Here is a 22,715-nt window from a genome sequence, read left to right on the forward strand (position 1 = left end):
GGCGGAGATATATGACGTCTATACGTCAGTCTGACGACATTTAAATTGCGATTGCGCATGCGGAAGTTCTTTGCGGCCTGTAGAGAAGCGTGACGGTTGCTGTCGCTGGAACGTGGACGGGATTTTCGCTAAAACGCCTTGAAACCGGTAAATACCGCCAATAAAATGGCGTCTCTTGACCGAGCGGCGACATTTGAGCTTCGTGTGAACGAGTGTGAGTGTATATTAGGGCTTGATGGACTATGGCTCTGATTTGCTCATTGGTTGTTCTGAAGCATCAGATGTTCACGTGTTAAGGCCTTCTAGAAGCGTGCAATATTTTGTCAACAACAGTTACCCTGCTTGTTGACGGTTTCCAGGTAGCAACAGATGTAGTTTCTATTGTAAAGATGTTGGAATTGGTAAGGTTCTTGTAAAAAAACCAAAAACTGATAGGACACTGAAGAAAATAATGGTGTATGAGCCTGAAAGGTAGAATGTGGTGTGACTAGATCTAATCTATGTTGGATTTCACGTTCCATATACCTCGTCAGTCCAGGACTTTCTCTTTCTAGACGTGTTGGGGCTTGTACATCATAAAAGGAATGATCTTCTAGATCACGTGCGGGAGATCCCGGTCTACAGTACGTCTCTATCAGATGGATGAGTTTTTTAAGGGAGCGGTGAAACGTTCCTTAACCCCTTCATGACAGCCAGGAGGGAACGTATGGAGCGGGATCATCTGCACCCGCTCCGTAATTTGCGCATGTTTGCTGTACGCTACTGCTGACGTGTCACTGCAACAAATAGGATCTAATAAAGTAAAAAAAAAAAATTTAGATGCCGGAATTGCTGTGTTTGGTCACCGTCTCCCATAAAAAAATGGAATGAAAAGCGATCAAGAATTATTTTGTACCCCAATAAAACTACAGCCCTCACACCGATCAATCGACGGAGAAATAAGTCCTGGCTCTCAGATTTGGCGACTATTTTTTTTTTTTTTGGAGTTGTTAAAGTAGTAAGATAAATATATATCTGGTATCACCGTAATCGTGTTGACCCCCAGAATAAAGCGAACGTGTGTTTTTTAACCGCAGAGCGAATGCGGTAAAAATGAAATCCGAGAAAAATTGAAGAATTGCGGGTTTTTTTTTGGGGCTTTTTTTCACATTCCACCCCACAAGGGATTTTTTTTGCCTCCGTACATTATATGGTACAATAAATTGTGCAGTGAAAAACGACAACTCGTCCTGCAAAAAAACAAGCCCACACACGGCTGTATCGCTCGACTGAGAAATAATAAAGTTATGGATTTTGTAAGGTGGGGAGAAAAAAACCATATCAAAGACAGAAAACAAGGCTGCAGCAGGAAGGGGTTAAATGAGTTGTTCCGAGATTAACATTGATCGCCTATCTGCAGGATAGATAATAAATGTGGGATCTAGTGCGATCACTAGAACAGGGTTCTGACCCTCCCCGTTCCTCTTCTCTGCCCACCCGCAGTGAGGAGGAGCTTGAATGGAGCGCCGGACTTGCCATCTACGGATCCGTCTGTAGATTTTGATTGACTATTTGGCCACCCCTGCCACAAGACGGGTCCAATTTTTTAATTTCCCTACCTCCAACACCTACACGCCAATATTACATGTGGATTTCGTAACCTTGATGTTTGGGCTTTAATTAAAAAAAAAAAAAAAAAAAGGTATGAATTGGTTGAGTTGAGCGTCCGAGGTTTCTATGTTGTTGGGTGGACTTCTAGAAGGAGTATTACCTCCAGGACTCATTAAAGGGATACATATGTCTTATCAAGCAGTGGGGCTGGGGGATTATGATCCAAATCCTGATTTATTGAACATGTGACCTCAATTATTTAGGCCACACCCATTTTTGCATGCTATGTCCATTGAATGAATATAGATCCCCTGAACCTCCTGTATACACGGTATAGTGCCCCCCCCCCACAGCTGCCCTCCACACTGTATAGCGCCCCACCCCCACAGCCCTAATAGTGCCTAATAAAACTAATTGATCTACTCTTCTAACCCTGTTCAAATGACGCGTGGAGGAGATCCCTCTGATCTGTGCGGCGCAGACAGGCGTGATGACGTCACTGCCTCGCGTCCAGCGATACATACTGAATGGTAGAGCAGTGACCTTACAGCTCCCTGCTCGACCATTGGATTCAACTGTATCTGCGTCCTGATGATTCAGATACAATTTAAGCCGGGAATTTTTTTTAAAAAAAATGGTAAAAGTTGAAATGTGCAAGATGACGTTTATTGATTGTCCTGAATTTCGCTTTTGGTGTTCTCAATTGCCCGGCCCTACTTGCTTGGGACCCTTCTCTCGGAGTTGGAGATTGCTGGGACGGCTTTTTTGGAGAAGGGGTGTTCTTGATGAGACGACCCTTTAATTGAGGGGGGAGTGGGGTAACCAGTTTGTGTATATTTTAGTACCTGCTCTTGAACGGCTGCACTCGGGATCTTCTAGGTCTGAACATAGATTTAATGATTACCCTCCTCTTCTTCCTCCTCTTCTTTTCAGTACAACATGCAGATTTTTATTACGGGCCAGACCCTGCACACGCTGGATGTGTCCAACCAGGAGACTGTGTCCAATGTTAAGGTATGTACCGAGGGAGGACGAGGCTGATGAAGGCTCCGAAACAGCGTAATCCTCTGCCCCATAGACTCCTGCTTGAGCGCATCAGGTCAGCGCGATGCGAGGACGGTGACGTTACAGCCGGAGCGGAGACCTTTATAACAGGACGTTAGTGTTCTAAGTAGACACCAATAAAAACTCCCAATGTTATACGTTCAATGTAGGCTGTGACTGATGCCTAAGGGAAAGTTCACTTGTTGAGGAAAATCTGCGGCATAATACAGTAGCAGCTGCGTAAATGATGAGCGGAAAAACCCATCAAATTGACCTGCGGTCCGGTTTTCTAATCCGCAGCATGTCCATTGTATTTGCGTAATCGCTGCTTTTTTGGTGGCAGGTTTTCCCCATTGAATTCAATAGTGGGGGGGGGGGGGTAAAACCTGAAACAGATGTTGCAATTTGAGGCTGAAAAGTCTTACCCAGAATTCTGGGCTTCTTCGTACAGGCCGGCCTTCTGGGATGACGTTTCATCCCACATAGTCACATGGGATGAAACGTCATCCCCGGAGGCCGTCCTGCAGGACAGCAGAGGTACGTGTCGCAATGGCTACATAAGTATGAAACATTTGTTTTATTTTTTATATGTGCAGTTTTCCGCAGCGGTTATTCTGGCCGAAAAAGTGCATTACAATTTGGCACAGTTTTTCGGATGGAATTCACTGCGGTGGCCGGGGCGGATACGGGGTGTACTTTTAAGCAGCGTATACCCCCCCCCTGTGTGAACATAGCCTTAAAGGGGCATTCCTAACTTAGACATTTGTGGCATATCCTCTGGGACCTGCACCTATATAAGGAACGGCAGTCACCTGACCCCCCCCCCCCACCTCGCCTGGTTCGTTGGCGGCTGATTTTAGGTGGAAACTAGTGACGATGGGGACGCACATACATGTGGCTCTCCATTCCATTGCATGGGAGTTATGGAAACAGACTTGCGGTTCTTGCGCACTATTTTCATAACTTCCATAGTGGAGAATGGAGGGAGCAGTGTGCATTTGCATCCCTTTCTCCACTACCCCACATCTGAAATTGGCAGCCTGCCACCTCCGCACAAGGGTGGTGTGACCCCCGATATAGGTGTGGACCCCAGTGGTGGGACCTTCATCTGTCAGACATAAATGTCTAGGTTGGGGACAAAACTCTCTTAACAGTGGCCTCTGTCACTAATGACGCTACAATAAAAGGATCCCATTATAGTCTATTTGTAAGGCATTAGTTTAACCCATGCATCACCCATAGACTATGGTATCCGCTTAACCTAGCGTCATGAAAGGCTATAGAGAAGCCGATGACTTGTACGTTTAACATTTACCTGTGATGTATTCCGTGCCGTCACTCAGACTCCCATATTACAACCGTGTATACTGCATGGTATATGTTGGGAGCATAAAAAGGTCAATGTCCCAAGCACCGTTACAAATCAGGGCTCAATGCTTGCGGCAGGAGTGGTTTAGTGTTGGGCCCATAGTCGTGGTGTGCCAGTCCCTGTGGTCGGTGCTTAACTGGTTATGAGGGTGCCAGCCTGTGATCCATGCTTGGCGCAGATCTAAATAATAGGTACTCCCTCTATTGGCTCAACTTTGTTACTGTACTCCAATACTGAATTCATATTGTATGATGGAAACCAAGTGGTCTCCCCACTTGCGATACATTTACCATTCTGCAGGCTTCAGAGCTGAAATCTCCCAGTATTCTATTCTAGCTCACCTATGTATAGAGCTTCTCCTGACTTGACCATTATGGTTAGTGGCATCTTTACACCGGACACTGTGGGTAAGACTAACTTCTATAAGCTCAGCTTAAATTGTTAGGTGTTTGTTGACTGTTACCATTAGCAACCAGCAGAATTGTGACAGAAGTTGCAGACTATAATATTATATAGAAATTGTGATGAAGTAGACTGACACCTTTATTTTTTTTGGGCTCTGAATGTTTATAAATCTATAGTCTTTATATTTCAGGCACGTGTCGCTCAGCTTGAAGGCCTCCTGGATTGTGACTTGGTTCTGTCCTGCGCCGGAGTCTCTCTGGAAGATGAGGCCGTTCTTGCAGAATGCGGGGTGCAGGATCAGTGCACCCTCAATGTAACAGGCCGACTTCTGGGAGGTATGAGAATATCATGTGTGAACTAGGCGGGTAAAATGCAGCTGTCATTGCATGTTGGATTTTTGTCATTTCTAGTGCGGGTCTATTCACACGACTGCCCAATCCATCTGAATGGGGCTTGCAGAAATCCACGCACCTGCTGCTAAAACCACTCCAATGAACGGGACCGATTGTCAGTTGCGTTTAATGTTTTGAGCAAATCTGCCTTGTGTGAATTTACCCTAAGGATGCATTTAGTTGAGACGTTTTTGGCTGCTTGGTAAAAAAAAATCAAAGATCCTGGCAAAAACGCACGCTGTTTTACTGCGAACTGCCACGTTTTTCATCGGTTTTTCAGATGTGAAACACCTTTTACAAGCTTTACCTTTTTTCTTTTTTTTTTCTTTTTATAATGTTTCTTTACCTCCGCATCCAAACGTCTCCTATAAATGCACCCTAGAGCTACACGCGCACTGCATGATTGGATGCGAATAATCTTTGCCAAAACTGCAAGTAAAATCCGCACTTAATCAAAAGAGAAGATATCGAGGCACTCACCGACTTTGCAACAAATTACTTTTATTCAGGATCTTGGTCTAGGATGTGGAATGAGCCTGCGGCCGTTTCGCGTGCTTCCGCGCTTTTTCAAGGCCACTCCATTCAAATTTACAGGTTCAGCAGTGCCAGCCTTTTCCTTCTATCAAAATCTGCACTTAATATTGCGGATTTTTCCCCCCCAATGCGTTTTAAGGTCTTGTCCACACGTAACTGAATTGCTGCAGAAATTCCGCTGCGGAAAAACGGCACCATTTCCGCATTTTTTACGTCCAAAAATGGTGTGGCTTTTGCTGCCTTTTTCTCAATGTTGGGACATGGTGACATCTGAAAAAACGCAGCAATTCAGTCACTTTCCACAGCAGGGATTTACATGCTGCGGAACTAAATACGCACCGCCGGTCAATTAATGTTCTGAAAATTTAGGCAGTGTGGATGAGATTTGAGTCTCCCCCACTTTGCCACTACTGTACTCTGCCTCGTATTTTCTGTCCGCAATTCCGGATGGAAAATACGCAGTAATGCCGCTACGTGTGGACAAGTCCTAAAGGTGCAGAGTTTTTGCTGCAGATTTAGATAATTTTTATTTTTTCTAAACTTGGCTGATGGAGACTCGAGATGAATTGTCATGCTGTGGATTGATCAGTGTTTGCAACTTTCTAATTCGTTTTTATTATTTTTTACTGTTTGAGGTGCAGCTGCTTTGTATCCTGTATGTAGAGCAGCTGTATCTGTCAGGATCCACCTGTAATGATCACATCTAAGTTATGAACTTAGATGATAGACTACAGGTGGACCACGCAGGACCCGCTGACGCTGAACTAGTCAATCCTGTGGACCTGACTGATATATGATTCAGTGCTGGATACAGCTGGCTAAGGGACTTTTATTTTTAATAAATAAAAGTGAAAGTTTTACATGGCCTTTAACGTTGTGTGGATTTAGGCTCTGTTCACACGGGCTATTTTCAGCAGTTTTTCGGGCCGTAAATGCCCCGACAAACTGCTAAAAATGCGGGGGATGAACGCCTCCAAACATCTGCCCATTGATTTCAATGGGAAAAACTGCGTTCTGTTCCTACCGTGTGTGTTTTTTACGCGGCCGTTTTTAATAAGTGCATGTCACTTGAGACTTTTTTTTGGAGCGGTTTTTCATTGACTCTATAGAAAAACCGCTCCAAAAAAACGCAAGTTGCTTAAACGGCTGAAAATCAGAGGCTGTTTTCCCTTGAAAACCACTCCGTATTTTCAGCTGTTTTTCATTCAGCGTGTGAACATGGCCTTACTGCTAGTTTCGCCCCTTCCCTATTGAAAAGTGTGAACATCCAGAACAGAATGAGCGCGCTGAGGATTTGTAAGTCTGAGCATGTGGAACAGATTTAATCACCTCTCATCCACAAGCTGTAGTCCGCTTAGAATCCATGAGGATCCGGCCTTCTTTACACGAGCGTGGCGCATCTCGGACGTGAAAAACGGACGAGTTTCACGTCTGAGGTGCATCTCTGCTCTGCCGGATGCGATGTCACGCATCCCCCATAGTTGAGTCTGTAGAGTGATGCGTGAAAAAATAGGACATGTCATATTTTCTCACGGACTCTTCACACGGTCTGTTGAAACAACGGCTGTGTGAACGGCCACATTGAATTACAAAGGTCTGTGGGACGGCCGCCCCACAGACGTTTAACACGCTCATGTAATTAAGGCCTTAGGGTCTTATCTCCCCGCACCTTGTATGATCACACTGTCGTCTTCTTCTTGCAGGTAAAGTCCATGGTTCTCTTGCTCGTGCAGGAAAAGTGAGAGGCCAGACCCCCAAAGTAAGTAGACTTGATGCCTCGCTTTCTGGACATTACAGAAAACTTTCGTTAACAGATTCTCTTCTCCCTCTCCTAAAGCCAGTGTTATTCTTTCATTAAATGTAATTATGCCCACAAAAAAGTCGTTCTTGTAGTGTAACTCCAGCGATCAGTGCGGCCGCGTGTCCTGCTAGAAGATTAAATGTGATTGCAGGCAAACACGTGATCTAGGTGACCGCCGCTGCAGAGCATCGAACAGGCCTTTACAGGAGATGATCTGGCATTGGGCAGTAGCTTAGGTGGCCGGACGGCCAGCAATATTTGCTGCGTCGATCACTATTGACAGACTCTGCTGCACTCGCCCCTGGGAGCTGCACCCTTTAGTGAGACGACGTGGTGCAGAAGCTTTTCCTACTCGCCGTTGGACTTATATTTTTATTTTTTCTAGGTGGCAAAACAAGAGAAGAAGAAAAAGAGAACTGGACGAGCCAAGAGACGCATGCAGTACAACCGCAGATTTGTCAATGTGGTTCCTACATTCGGCAAGAAAAAGGGTCCCAACTCCAATTCCTAAATAACGGCTTCTGCCTTGTCTGCTCAGCAGGTCTATCTAAGGCGGATGATCTGTTTAATTTTGGATTTATTTTGTATGAATACATTTATAAATTTGAAATTTTGCTAATAAAACTGCTACTTACTTGGACACCCAAATTGCTTATGGGTTTATATTTGGTTGTGGTCCTTAATTATAACACAATGGCCCCCGCACATTTACCGTCCGGATTTGCTAGTGGAAAATCCGCAGTAGAAGTGGAGAAGATAAAATAAAAATCATCCACATGCTGCCGCACGTTTTCTGCATGGAAGTCGGCACATGTTACATTTTTAAATGCTGGTTCTGTTCTCACTGCGGATCGTACGCTTTTCAATGTAGAAATCTGCAGCAAAATCCGCACGTGTAACAAATTCTGCATCGTGTGGGTACCCTTAATGTTGTAAGACCCTGCCACGCCGGTACAAGGCAGGTAGGTATGACATGTAGCCTAAGACTTACATAGCTAATCCTAATATTAGATAATAAAATACGGCAGCTCTGTACGTGGATAGACAAATCTACATTCCTAGTCTATACAGGCCATAGACCAATAGCTGCGGTCACTGGTGGTTGCTCCATGTAATAAAGTAGATGATACCTGGCTGTAACATAACCGAATTATAGGACAGACCATAACAGTACATTAGGTGGAGGTCCAACTGTTACAGAGAACGAGGGAGGGAGGGGGGGTCGTTCCAGTGAATAGGGAACAATGATCCCATTTGTTACTATGGGGAATGGCTGTGTAAGTATGACCAACTTTTAGGGAATCCGCCGTTTGTCTCCAACGGAGTACAAATGTTTTCTGCTTGTGACGTCCCTGTCATTTAGACGAGTGTAATACTCCGTGTGCTGTGCGTTAATCGCTCACCGGACACATTGACTTTAATGGGGCTATTCAGACATGCGTGAGTTGTCATGAGTGTTTCTGTTGCGTGAAATTCACTGCATGTCCTGTATTGGTGCGTTTTCAGTCACCCAATAAAGCCTATGGGTGTGTGAAAACCACGGCCGACCTCTGTGCTGTCCATGTTTCGTGCATCAAATGTGAAAAAAATAATGACGTGCTTGCCTGGACGTGCTAAACACATGCCACACGCAAAGCACACTGATGCCAATACGCAACAAACCAGAAATGTAGGAAATAGATATATTTTTTTAAACGCACAAATCTGATGCTCATCTGAATGTAGCCTAAAGGGGTTGTCCCAGAATCAACAATTACCTATCCACAGGATGGATAGTGGTCTGTTAGCTGGGGGCCCCAACCTTTCGTGAGGATGGGGGGTCGACAAAATCCCACTTCTCTTCACTGCACCCCCTCCACCTGCTGTGAGTGGCAGTCTGGCACGTGCCCGCCGCTTCACTGTACATCTATGGTACTGACAGCTGAGCGCTGTGTGGAGGAGCAGGGAACTCAGGATGCCCATCCCAGCAATCGGACAATTCTCGCCTATCCTGTATAAAGTGATAACTGTCCATTCTGGTACTACCCCTAAGGGTATGTGCACACGACCTCTTCAGACATAATAGGTGTTTTACGCCTGAAAAAACAGCTCCAATACGTGGGCAAACATCTGCCCATTGCTTGCAATTGGTCTTCCAATGTTCTGTGCAGGCGAGCTGTCATTTTACACGTCGCTGTCAAAAGACTGCTCATCAAAAGAAGTGCAGGACACTTCTCGGGACGTTTTTGGAGCTGTTTTCTCAGACTATTGAAAACCGCTCCAAAAACAGCCGTAAAAAATGCTGCGAAAAACACGTTGCTCAAAAAACGTCTGAAAATCAGGGGCTTTTTTCCCTTGAAAACCGCTCTGTATTTTCAGACATATTTTATTAATTGTGTGAACATACCCTAAAGATTTGTGTGAACAGAGTATGATCAACTTGGTACCTGAGCTGAGATCTTGGAACGTGGCTGGGGGAATGTATTCTCTTTTATACATGAGCATCTATATAATCGGTCTGAAGTGCGTCCGTAGACTAGAATATGGGTAGAATATAAATAAACTGCACCATCTAATGGGACCCTGCCCGGGATCTGAGCTCAGGGACTGAATAAACTATTCCTCTATATTAGATAGTGACGGCCCATTGTGTCCAGAAATCTGATGTTAGGGGGTGAGGTGTTGGATGGAAAACCAAAATCTTAATTTAACTCACTGAATTTTTCCAACAAAACGCTGTGTTCTCAACCTATCAATGGTTTCCGTCTGTGTGTCCGTGGATTTACCGGAGACAATAGCGCAGCATGTAAACACAGCCTAAAGCCTTGTTGACCTCTGCAATGTCAGCTCCATTAGGAGCCTCGGTCACAAATCCAGGCAAGAATACCCAAAACTATAGCGCGGTTTCTGATAAAACCACAGAGATCACAAAAACCCATTAAAGTCAATGGGTTCTGTCTGGTGCAACGGAACCGGCACTTCTGCTTCTCTAACTGAGCGGCGCACCAGAAAGACTGAAGCCGGTGTGAACGCAGTCTTATGGAAATAAGGAAACCGCTCAGTAAACGTCTCACGATGTCGGGTTTATTTACATGGACATTGGCAGCAGGTCTGTAAACAAACAAAGTTTTCACATTCAGTTTTGAGGCCGAAACCCTTTAAGCTTTTCAGTCAATATCAACCAGTTCAACCTCAAAGAACAGCTTGGCGTTCGGTGGGATCCTGAGTGATACAGTTAAGGGAAATCAGACATGACGGAGGACAAAGGTTTCTGTTTTCAGACGTGCGCTCATCGGAGGTTTGAGTTCTGACAGTGGCACTTTAATTCTGCTGCAGTATATATATAAATATATACATACATACATACATACATACACGCACACACATCATTATTACACACCCTTTGGCAAGCATTTTCTGGCTGCTCCATCTTCCTGTATGTTGTAGAATTTAAGTTGCTTAGCAACCACTTGACTTCCTGTCTGGGTGACCACCATGTGAGCACACGTAGCGAACTATATAAAATTGGTCATAAGAATTCCGGTCTGCCATATCTCCACTCCACATGTGCAGTTAAGCTCGCTTTGAATGAAAAAAAAATAAAAAATAGAAGGCTTGGAGAACAGAAATGACCCAACACCAGATGAAAGGATACTTGGCATCAGGTTGCCCTTTTTTGCCATAGGCCCATTCTGATTGTATTTCCAGTTTGGCTTTTTCTCCTTTGCTCATAGTGAGAAGCGCCTCATCCCACTGCAAGAAATACAAACAAACTAAGACACCCCCAACCCTTCTTCTCATATAGGATCAACAGGAACACTCCTAACAACATATAATGTGCTCTCCTCATACTTACCCCTCTTATAACTTTACCAACGCCAACTTTAAAGCTCAGGGGCTTGGCCCCTTTCTTCTTCTTTGAACCTGGTAAGTTATATATTAAAGGATCATTATTCTTGGCGGTTTTATTAATGCATTTAAGGTCCCATGCACACGACCGTATTTTTGTCCACCCGTAAATACGGGTCCTTGGTCACACGTATTCGACCCGTATTTACTGGCACGTTTTCGCTGCAAAATTGCACTGCAGTAATCGGCAGCCCCTTCTCTCTATCAGTGCAGGATAGAGAGAAGGGACAGCCCTTTCCGTAATAAAAGTAAAAGAAATTCATACTTACCTGGCCGTTGTCTAGGTGACGCGTCCCTCTCGACATCCAGTCCGACCTCTCTGGATGACGTGGCAGTCCATGTGACCGCTGTATCTAGTGATTGGCTGCAGCGGTCACATGGGCTGAAACGTCATCCCGGGAGGCCGGACTGGAGGAAGAAGCAGGGCGTTCTGGGTAAGTATGAACGTTTTTGTTTTTTTTTTTTTTTTTTTTACAGCTTTATCTATATTGTGATCAGTAGTCACTGTTCCTGGTGCTGAAAGAGTTACTGCCGCTCCTTTAACTCTTTCAGCACCCAGGACAGTGACTATTTACTGACGTCGCCTAGCAACGCTCCCGTAATTACGGGTGCACACACGTAGTCACCCGTAATTACGGGAGCCCCATAGACATCTACGGGTCTGCCCGTGCCGTAATTACGGCCTTAAATAGGACGTGTTCTATATTTTTCAACGGCACAGGCACCTTCCCGTAAGCATACGGGGAGGTACCCGTGGCCAATAGAAATCTATGGGCCCGTGATTACGGGCGTTTTTACGTTCGTGTGCATTGGGCCTAAGAGGTTTTCCCATCTGTAGGGCGAAATCAAACGAACCTGGGGAAACGCGGATGTGAAAAACATCCGTTTTTCACTTGAGTCTATGGAGGGATCCGTGAAAAAGGAAAATAATAGGACATTTTCTATTTTTCCACGGAGTCTTCACACGGTCCGTTGAAACAACGGCTCCATTGAAATTCATGCGTCCGTGTGGCGGCCGTTGTTTTAATGGACGTATACCAGAGTCGTCCGAATTCGGCCTTAGCGTTTAGAACTCGGGGGAGAAGGTCAAGTGCGGCAAACTATGTCTATAGGTAGAGTGGCTGGCTTGAATCCGCGCATACGGCTACTGAAAGGTTAGGGTCCTAAAAGTGGAACCTGCACCTTCCATCATATGGGATATCCTGTGTTTATACCAGCAATGTTAAATATGGGAATATCCCTTTAAAGATAGGCACAGGATTAGAGGGGTTTTCCCAGAATCATAAGTTATGACCTGTCCACATGGTGGGTGTTAGTTTTTTGATCATCAGGGGCCCAACTGATTGTGACAACAGGGGGCCTGAACCCCGTTCTTCCTCACTGCTCAACCACCGCTGTACTGGGCGGTTTCCATCATTGCCAAAGACATTGAATGGCACCGCAACGTGCACGCTGGACAACCGCTCCACTCAATGTCCTCACTGCAGAGGAACGGGGTTCAGGACCTTCGTTGGCCCAATCGGTGGGCGTCCCAGTGATCAAAGATCGATAACCTATTTTCTGGATAGGTGATAATTTGAGTATTCTGGGAAAATTCCATCAAAAAACATCCGTCAGGCCTTACTGGATACTGACATTTGCCTGATTATCAAACAGCCTAGAAAAAAAAAAACCAGCCCCGTTAAAAACTACTATGTAGAGAGACAGCCCAAAATAAACTGCCAACGTAAAATCTGCTACTGTTATAACTGGATTATCAGAATTTCTGGACTATGGAATGCTGGATTAAAGAAATTGTCTGAGATTAAAAATATAGATGGCGCATGTTTCTAAAAAAAAAAAAAAAGGATTTTTATTTTTCTAATCTCCGAAAACTCAAACTCCTGTAAAGAATTTTTACTGTATATGGTGAATGACAAAAAAAAAAGCAAAAAAAAAAAAAAGCAATATTCTTACTGGTAGCCGTATTTGAATCAAATACGGTGCCGTCCTCTAGAGTCCCGGTGTACCAGCAATGAACGGTGTCCCCTTTCTTTGGAAAGTTGGTTTTATCTCCCTTTTTCAAAATAGACTTCGTGTATTTTGGAGGCCCCTAGTCATCAAAGAAAAAACAACAAACAATGTATTATATATATATATATATATATATTATGTGCAGAGTAGGTTCCCACCTATAGGAGGTCGCCTTGTCGTGGCGGGTGGGCTCACACAATTTGATCAAAATGTGCGCTAAGAACCTCCCTATTGTACGTAGATTTAGCAGTGATGCATATTTATTTATATTTAGCGACTTAGGTGTTTACAGTGCGCTGTCGCCATTTTCTTGTGCCATTCCTCCTAGAAATGTAGGACTATATTGACAACTGGGTGTTACCAGTTGGGGGTGTGTCGCTACACAGACTGACTGTCCAATCAGTGCTGACAGAGTCAGACTGTAAGGACACGCCTCTTTATAAAGTGTAATGGTAACGCCCAATTGTCAATATATTCATACATTTCTAGGAGGAATAACAGAGGAACGGCACAACATAGAGCTCTAAGGAAAGATGATCCGGAATTGTTATTTCATGTGGAATACAACTTTTTACTAAAACAGACGTGTCAGGTGAGGTGACGGGGCCTCTTTAAGAGATCTAGATTAGTTCTGTAAAACTTACATCATCCACAACTTCTTCTGGCTTTGTTTCAGTGGCTTTTCCATCATCAACCTGGAGATCTTTAACTTCTTTTGTCACATGATCCACATTGTCCTTTCCTTTGAAACGCTAAAACGGCAGAAGGGTGGAAGGAGTTAAAAGTATAAATCTAATAATCATGTCCATGCACCGTAGATGTGCAGGGGGTGAGGGTCTATATAGGCAACAGCGTCATAGAAGCAAAAAAACACAATTCAAGCTATGACGCATCAGTCACATGACGGACACCAACGGCGCCCGACACCAACTGTATTTTTTTTCCGTCAAACGTGACTGAATCTGCGACGGAGGCTCTAACGCAGATGTGAACAGAGCCCTAGGCGTGTGGGCAGGTTCTACATTCTGTATTCATCCGATAAGGGGGGGGGGTTGTCACATTCAGGGGGCACAGATTCACCCACTAGTGTCTCTTTATTGGGGCATCTATCTGGCGCCCCTTTAATAGTGACTAATGGCGGTACTTCTCCTCGCTGGAGTCATTCTACGGATCAGTAATACATTATTTTACCTTAGACTCGAAGAGTTTTTCATAAGCGGCAATGAGTTGTTCTTTCTTTGCGGTTTTTGCCACATTTTTTATGTTTCCAAGTAATTTATGTTCTGCAAGAAACTGGGAAGAAATGTAAATGTCGATTATTAACATGTCATACGGCAACCCGTGGCCTCCAGCTGTTGTAGAACTACAACTCCCAGCATGCTCCGAAAGCTTTAAAAACTTTTTTTTAGTTTAGTGCAACTTTGTAATTTGTTTTTATTAAAAAGAATGGTTTTACTTTTTCAGACACAGCTTCTTTATATCCTGTATACAGAGCAGCTGTATCTAGCGCGGAATCCCGAATCCATCAGGTCAGTGGGACTGACGGCTTCGGGGACAGCGGGTCCTGCGTGCCTCTGTCATGCAGAATCCACCTATTATTGATCGCATCCAACTTGGCGTACGCCACGGCCTCTTCAATGTTTTACGGGCACAGCGCCGTACACATCCGTAGCGACCGTGCCTGGGATTGCAGCCGAGTCCCATGAACCGCCGCTATGGAAGTGTATGTCACTGTGCCTATAAACTGTTAAAAGGGCCGCAACGGACGCCGCGGCCCCTTCTATCAGCTGATCGCCGGGGGGTCCCAGGAACCGGACCCCCACGACCTGATATATAGGACCTATCCGAAGGACAGGCCATCAATATAAAAGTCCCGGAGACTCTGCAGTGTTTACCAGGCCCAGCGTCGGACACTTCCGTAGCGGCTGAGCCTGGGATCGCAGATCAGTGCCATTCCCAGGCACAGTCGCTAGGAATGTGTACGGCGCGGTCCCTATAGGCTGTAAAAGGCTCAATCAGCTGATCGGCAGGTCTCCCGGGAATCGCACCCTTAGCGGTCCCTATAGGCTGTAAAAGGCTCAATCAGCTGATCGGCGGGTCTCCCGGGAATCGCACCCTTAGCGATCGGGATATTGATGATCTGTTCCTGCAGCCACTTCTATTGGGTAAAGTTGTGGCGCTCACATCCCGTGATATCATTTAGTCGGAGTTCCCCTTTAAAATACAGCTACCGATTCAGATTCCTGTCCTTAGGGGGCAGTATATTATTTAGTGACAACCATTTCTCGGAGACAAAAACATGCCCAGAATAAGTCACCTCCCTTCCCCCACTCTTGGCAGATCATACAGAAGGGGGCGCCAGTGCACACCTGCGAATGACTACTCCCAGGATAAAGAGAATCTATGCTCCATGATGGGAGTGACATTCAGAATAAAGATATTTAGTAAATTATGTTTAGCTTTTTTTTTTTTACTGTCTCATTTGCGTCAGCAATAAAGGTGAATGTACTGCTCCCCATCATCTAAACTACAAGCCACAACAGAAACGGCAGCTGAGAGTTGTAGTACTACAAGAGCTGCAGAGTAGTTAGCGCGCCTCCCTCCCTCTATGGTCAAACGGGGGTTTGCACAGTTACCGATTCGGAAGCATGTTGCTGTAGAAAGGCGATGACATCTTTCTTAGGCAGGTCGTCACTGTGAAGCTTCTCACTGCTCCACTCCCTCACGGGTTCTCCGGCTGTAGCTGCCATGACATGTGTTTTTTTTTTTCTCTCTTCTTTTAGCAAATCAAACTTTATTAGCCAAAATGAAACCGGAAGACAATACCACGTGACCAGAGTTCGCCGTCGCCATATTGGCTAAGGGAACGCTATAGTAAAAATAGTGTGGGTGACAGGTCTGATCGTCTTTTTCCGGTCGTGACGTGTTTCCGGGGCGCCGATTTCAATCATCTGTCTATCATGTAGTGTTTATGTCATGGTCACACGTACCCGGAGGGATGAACGGGAAGCAGAGGACCCTCTTCCAGACATGGGGCTCTGGTGTGGCCCCTGAGCCAAAGAGGCCCCCGGAGCCCTTGGCTAAAAAGGGTAAAGGAAAGGCTGCCAGAAAGGGGAAGAATGCGTTATCCCAGGGGCCCCCTCTTAGGGCCAATCCACCAATTTGTCCCTCGGCTGCCCTGGATGAGGATGATGATGATGTGCTGCTAGTTGCTGTGTATGAGGCTGAGAAATCTTTAAATCAAGGTGTAACCAGTGACTCTGCCCCCTCAGGACTCGGCACCTGCAATGGTCGCCCTATTTGCCCTCCTCCGAATGCCACCGACATCCAGAATTTGCCCGGCTTTGACTTGTCAGCTGGCAGCATATGGATCTACCCCACTAACTACCCAGTGCGGGAATACCAGTACAACATGGCGCACGCGGCCTTACTGTGCAATACACTGGTTTGTCTCCCTACAGGTCTGGGCAAGACGTTCATCGCCGCCGTGGTCATGTATAATTTCTACCGCTGGTACCCATCGGGTAAAATCGTTTTTATGGCACCAACCAAACCACTGGTGGCTCAGCAAATTGAAGCCTGTTTCCGAGTCATGGGGATTCCTCAGGGACATATGGCGGAAATGACCGGTAATGAACGGGGTCGAGTATATCCACTCATTGTTATTTATTGTCTGGGTGGTTTGCTTTACAGCTGCTGTGAAGAATTGTCCGCTAGGTTTCCTGCAGCATTACGAGAGCGGTCTGTATATCACTGAATAACTCTGTGGATTTGCCTTTGAGGAGTCTGGGAAAGCTGGGTAACTACAACTGTTGGAGCTGATATATATGATATTTACAGGTGACGTTTTTACTCAACAGCGCCACCTGTAAGAAAAAAAAAAATCTATTGGCATCACATTATATACTAGTAGTCTCCAACTATTTTGAAAGTACAATTCACACGGATGAGGCGCTGTGCATGTGTAAATAACCACTCTCGTCCGTGGGCTGTGTCTGGTATTGCAACGTTCACTTGAATGAAGCAAAGCTGCAATACCAGACACAGCCCATAAGGTAAAGCGGCGCTGAGGAGAAGAAAAAAAACCACAGACCCGGAATGGCATAAATCTATATTCTTATGCTGGGTCATCAGGGTAGTGTGCTTCCTTTGTGTCAGTCTTCACTGATGTTTAGCATTCTATTCATGAGCTAGGACACCCTTTAACACCTCATGACTCGTATATCAGGCATTATATATTTAGATGATGCATTTTGGACTGTAATTTTTAACATACAATGTCATGTCCTCGACGACGTCCTGTATAATATATATATATATATATAATATTGTATTGTCCGTGTATTTTCAGGATCTACCCAGGCTCAGAACCGTAAAGAAATATGGCAGAAGCATCGAGTATTCTTCCTAACCCCTCAAATCATGGTGAACGATCTTACCCGGGGTGCCTGTCCTGCCTGTGACATCAAGTGTCTTGTCATAGACGAAGCTCATAAGTCCCTCGGCAATCATGCATATTGTCAGGTAGGCGAGACCCAGGCCCCCACAACCCCTTTCCTCCACATCAACATCTTAGTATCACACGGCACTTATTGAGTTCACTTGGTGACAATTTAAAGGGGTTGTGCTCGGATAAGATCTTTGTTCCTAAAACAGCGCCACTCTTGTCCATGGGCCGCATGTGGTATTGCAGCCTAATCCTATTCACTTGAATACGGCAATACCAGACACAACCTATGGACAAAAGTGGCGCTGTTTTTGGAAATTAGCAGCCCTCCTTTTTCTTTTCGCGTACAACCCTTTTTATACTTGGTCCTACAGAATGAGAGCTGCACTGTGCAGAAGGGTTTTGTCAAATGTGATGTCCCCGTGATTGTTACTTCAGAGTACTATTAATTGGGCGTAGTTGTCCCCATAATATGCGGCCCTGAAACAGCAGCGCAGTATGACCTATCCGCTTTCAGCGTAGGGTAGACTATATATGTCCTAATCCATAGGGAACTTGTCCTGCTGTCTGGGGGTCTGCTTTTGTTTCCAGAAACAGCGCCCCTCCATTGGCTGGGTCTGGTATTGCAGCTCTATGTAAATATTGCAATATTGTTTGAGGGCAAAAAATCCTGACATTAAACATTAATTTGATTATATTTAATTTATCTTCTCACTTTTTTAATTTTTTTTTTATTTCAGGTTGTACGAGAGCTGATCAATTATAGCACGCAGTTTCGGATCTTGGCTCTTAGTGCCACCCCTGGCAGTGATGCCAAGGTGAGAATATGTTGAGTCTTCAGCATTGCGGCCGGACATGGATCAGTTTACATCTGAACTAATCGGCTTTACATATTTAAAGGGGGATTTCTATTGAGGATTTAATCCGTAACGACCGAGCAAAACAGAAAGTAATCCCTATATCTGTTCCTACTGATGGAACAAAAACCTATAGAATTATGATTTAACCGAAGCCAAGTTCAATATCCCATTAACATCCCCCCCTCCCCCATCATACGGGGTCCAGGGTGCAGAGATCTGGGCTGCTGTATGCAGGTTTGTTGAGCTTCTATCAGGTTCGTGGTCCTCTAGAGCTAGTAGTCTGTTAGGCTAAGTTCACAGTGGGACCATGGAATGACAGTCATGACGGATCTTTAGGGTCAGTTCACACAGAGTTTTCCGGCGCCGATTTTGACGCGGAAACCGCGTCGGAATCAGTGCCAATAAATGGTCTAAATTACCCCCATTGATTTCAATGGGAAGCAGAGGCGTTTTTTTTTCGGGCGGCTTTTTGCCGCTCGCTGGGAAAAGAAGCAGCATTTCCTTTCTTGCAGTGGTTTCTACCTCTGACCTCCTATTGAAATCAATGGGAGGCAGAAAAACTCGTTTTTTAGCATTTTTCGCACCAGCTTTTGCCCGCGGTCTTTGCATGAGATTCAATGGCTGTGGGTGAAAAAACGTGGAAAACTAAGTTTAGGCAGTTCAAAATCTTCCTCAAAATTCCTGAAGGAATTCTGAGGCAGATTTTTTTTCTGCCTGCAAAAAAGACTCTGTGTGAACAGGGCCCTATGGATCTTATTGACCTTTTATATTCGTTTTTGTTTTTTTGAATTGGGCAGAATAGGAACCATGACACCAGGTTGACCATAGACCACATAGTTCACTGCCATGCTATTTGTTGTATGGATCCATAATAAGTCCCCCCCCCCCCCATAGCCTGCGGTGGCATTTGTAGCGCCTACAGGTCCGGTATATGATGTAGAGAAAGTCAATGCCTCCCTCCTTATCTTAACTGTAAGGACCATGCATACAGCACCCCACATCTCTGCCTCCTGGACACTTATGAGTATGACCTCCTGACAGATTTAGGGGTTTTCATGGAGATAAGAGCTATTTTGCTTGATTTGCAGATTTTCCAGTCTATACAATATAATGGGGGGGGGGGGGGGTCCAATTCTGAATCTCCAGCCTATCAAATTGATTTGCTCAGTTAGTCGTGTCCTCTGATAACCCTCGTCATATTTAAATAACCAGTGTACCCCAGTATTAGAGTCTGTTCCCCGTCCACCACTCCTGCAGGGTAGTGCACCAGTAGTAACGTTGTAATCTGTATTTTAAAGGATCGCCGCTAAATCATGTTTTTATTCTTTCAGTCTGTGCAGCAAGTTGTATCGAACCTACTGATCAGCCGGATAGAGCTGCGGTCGGAGGATTCCCCGGACATTCAGCCGTACTCGCATGAAAGGCAGCTGGAGAAGTTTGTGGTGCCGCTGGGGGATGAGCTGGCAGCCGTGCAGAAGACCTACATACAGGTGAGCCCCGCCTGTGCTGGTATCTCTGGAGGGGCTGCTATTCATTATGGGGTTAACATGAATCGGTCAATGGTCTGTTTTTGAGTTGTGACGGTGGAGTTTTTCATGTAGGACATAGAAATATTATTTCAGTAGAAACCGCATATTGTGCTCCCTAGCTGTCCATGTCAAGACGTGATGTCCCATTGTGACCATCACGTGACTTTGAGAGTGTCATAAAGGGGTTATTCCCTATACAGTGATGGCGTATCGCGGGGAGAGGACATCACTTTATGATCGGTGGGGGATTTGACCTCTGGGACACCCACCGATCATGAATATGAAGCATCTGCAGCGCTGATTTAGACATGGCACGTCGAACGGCGCTCGTTTAGCACCACTTGCGTAGCGCCATCATCGTACTGTATGTGGACAAATAAGATTGGGTATCTCCTAGTTAGATGGGGAGATGTGCTGCTGACAGCGGTGAGTTTTACTGCGGCGTAAAAGATGCGAACAGCTGACAAATGAGCGTTTGTTCCTTTGTCACCTGATCGCTGGGCCCTTTTACATTTACAGTGCACATGTCTTAGGAAGGTAATAAAGGTACAGCTTACAATATACCAGTCATCCCTAGCCTTTGGGTATGACTTTGCCTGGTTGCTATGAAGCCAGTGATAAAGCAGTTGTACGTGTTGTGCCACTTGCAGTCTTTAAGTCCTAAGCATCTAAAGTTTAGGCCATCATGGTACGATCCCCGTTAAAGTGTAACTAAAGTTTCAGAAAACGTCTGTCATGTCAAAGTGGCACGTCAGAAGTTTTGATGGGTGGGGGTCCGAGCACGGAGACCCCCACCGATAGCTAAAACGAAGCTGCAGAAACGCTTGAGTGAGTGCTGAGCCGTTTGGTTTCTGATCGTCTGTTCTTGGAAAGCCGATGTAACTGTGGACGGACTCAATTAAAGGTCTATGAGCCCGTGCACCGTTACATCTGCTTTCCGAGAAAAGCAGATCAGAACCCAGATGGTCCGGCGCTCAGACCCCCACTCATCAAAACTTCTGACATGTCAGAAGTTTTTTGAAAGTTTTAGTTACCCTTTAATTGTTTATCTAAGCACAGCGCTGTACATACACGTGTGGCTGTGACCGGTACTGCAGCTCAGCCCATTTAAGTGAACGAGGTGGAGTGGGGCTCCGTTGACGTACCAGGTTGTTTCATTCTGTATATTGGTGATGCTCCCGAGGGTCAGACACCGGCTGATCATGCATTGATGGTATATTGTTAGGTGAAAGTTTTCGACCACCACTTTAACTTGTCTCCCTCATCCATCTTTTCTGACGTGTCCTGTATGGCTCATGTTGCTAGATGACCTCATTATACCACATTCTCCCGTATATCCATAGTTTCCGCTCTTCCACTGACACCTCTAGGGGTCCGCAAGCATCCGTGATTTAACTTTGTGAGCTCAACATTGTATTTCTTTCTCAGAAGTCTGTGACCATGCTGAAGTTGTAGTAATGCATCAAGACCAATATGGCTACCATTAGTTGTCACTCAGCTTTCCAAGACTCCTGTATGGCTAATCTACCTAGTTACGCAATGGGACCGTCCATCTTAAAGCTTCGTAATTGGGTAGATCTGCTGTACAGAACTCTAGAAAAGCTGAATAATGACTTGTGGTAGTCAGACGGATGACTCGGCTTTTCCACTAACAGCTAAATGTAATGTTTATATATAGAGGTTGTCCACATCCCTGTTACACCGGTATACGGATCAGCCAATGCTCTTTCCCCTGGTCTTAGTGCTGCAGTGGAATGAAAGCATGTGACCTATAGCCCTTCTCTTACACTATGTATTCTGTCCTCATATAGAGGAGGGCGGCTATCCTGGGCATCATGACATCCCTTCTCTCACCATTGGCTCAGGCAGTGTACATGCCACTTGTAAAGTGTGTGTTTTTGTTTCGTTTTTTTTGCTTATTTATGCATTATTTAGGGGTTGTCTAGTTTAGAAAACCGATTTTCATGCACCCTATTAGGGAGTTCTGTGTTAATAGAGGGGGGGGGGGGGGGTCTGCTGTTCAGGATCCTCATATCATGGCTGGAGGGGAGAGCGGTTACAATGAGCGTTCTCTCTCTCTGGAGGTCCTATCCTGTCCTGCATTACACAGATAATCCATTGAAATGAATGGGCAGTGTGTAGTTCTTAGTTTCCCCTGTGGTGGCGCTATAGGGAAACATAACACTTAAGGGCCTATTACACGGGCCAGTGATCGGGCAAACGCTTGTTCCTCGACTGATCTGCTCTTTTATTCAGCATTTAAATAGTTGTCGTCTGTGTAAACAGGGAGATGCGCTGCCGATATGATGACAATGTATGGGGACGAGCGATCGGAGTAATGAGCGCTCGTTCCTATACATAAGCGATCATTGCTCCTTGTGATGGGCGCTCGTTGATTGGCGCTCGTTTACACTGCCCACATCGGGCCATGTAATATGCTCCTTGCTGTCAGGTTTCCCCACAGATAACCGCTCATTTCTGGGCTCGCAGCCGGAGGACACTTTGCCATCAGCTTATTGACCAGGGACCCTTCTAACAAATCGCAATTGTCCAAAGTGGAGAACCCCTTAAAGGCCAGGGCTCATAATATCATATGCGGGCGTCCGGGAAAACATCCTGCGATATCGTGCCAGCCTTATAAAGACCTGTTGTACTCAAGTCCCAGTCAGATGCGGTCTATGGAAAGCCATAGCGCGCGACTTGGGACCTGCGAACCAAAATCCATCAAGTTTGCATTTTTTTGCGAGGGTCGTATCGCAGTCGCGTTCGATTGCAACGCAACCACCCTTTGCACTGAACTTGGCCTAATGAGTTATTTACCGTCTTTGACATAAATCATAAAT

At 45.4% G+C, this 22,715-nt stretch overlaps 3 protein-coding genes across 5 annotated transcripts in view; 2 read left to right on the top strand and 1 right to left on the bottom strand.

The window, feature by feature from the left end:
* Window positions 1-38: 38 nt before the first annotated feature.
* On the top strand, window positions 39-7,783 carry LOC142664701 (ubiquitin-like FUBI-ribosomal protein eS30 fusion protein). The gene is made up of 5 exons (XM_075843960.1): window positions 39-147; window positions 2,524-2,604; window positions 4,599-4,743; window positions 7,038-7,093; window positions 7,521-7,783. The coding sequence occupies exons 2-5, from the start codon at window positions 2,530-2,532 to the stop codon at window positions 7,644-7,646; spliced, it is 402 nt and encodes a 133-aa protein (XP_075700075.1). The 5' UTR covers window positions 39-147; window positions 2,524-2,529; the 3' UTR covers window positions 7,647-7,783.
* Window positions 7,784-10,176: 2,393 nt separating this feature from the next.
* On the bottom strand, window positions 10,177-15,828 carry FKBP3 (FKBP prolyl isomerase 3). Its single transcript, XM_075843965.1, has 7 exons — window positions 15,673-15,828; window positions 14,228-14,329; window positions 13,681-13,788; window positions 12,980-13,115; window positions 10,971-11,038; window positions 10,770-10,867; window positions 10,177-10,336 (listed from the first exon to the last, which is right to left on the bottom strand). The coding sequence occupies exons 1-7, from the start codon at window positions 15,784-15,786 to the stop codon at window positions 10,282-10,284; spliced, it is 681 nt and encodes a 226-aa protein (XP_075700080.1). The 5' UTR covers window positions 15,787-15,828; the 3' UTR covers window positions 10,177-10,281.
* Window positions 15,829-15,937: 109 nt separating this feature from the next.
* FANCM (FA complementation group M) overlaps window positions 15,938-22,715 on the top strand; it is a 73,275-nt gene continuing 66,497 nt past the window's right edge. For 2 of the 3 annotated variants that reach the window (XM_075843962.1, XM_075843963.1), the window contains exons 1-4: window positions 15,938-16,665; window positions 17,388-17,560; window positions 18,224-18,301; window positions 19,675-19,833. In XM_075843962.1, coding sequence (XP_075700077.1) covers window positions 16,008-16,665; window positions 17,388-17,560; window positions 18,224-18,301; window positions 19,675-19,833 — 1,068 coding nt within the window. In that variant the 5' untranslated portion in view covers window positions 15,938-16,007. The remainder of the gene's footprint in view (window positions 16,666-17,387; window positions 17,561-18,223; window positions 18,302-19,674; window positions 19,834-22,715) is intronic. The other variant, XM_075843964.1, reaches the window with a different exon arrangement.

This window comes from Rhinoderma darwinii, chromosome 12 (assembly GCF_050947455.1).
Source record: "Rhinoderma darwinii isolate aRhiDar2 chromosome 12, aRhiDar2.hap1, whole genome shotgun sequence".
NCBI lineage: Eukaryota > Metazoa > Chordata > Amphibia > Anura > Rhinodermatidae > Rhinoderma > Rhinoderma darwinii.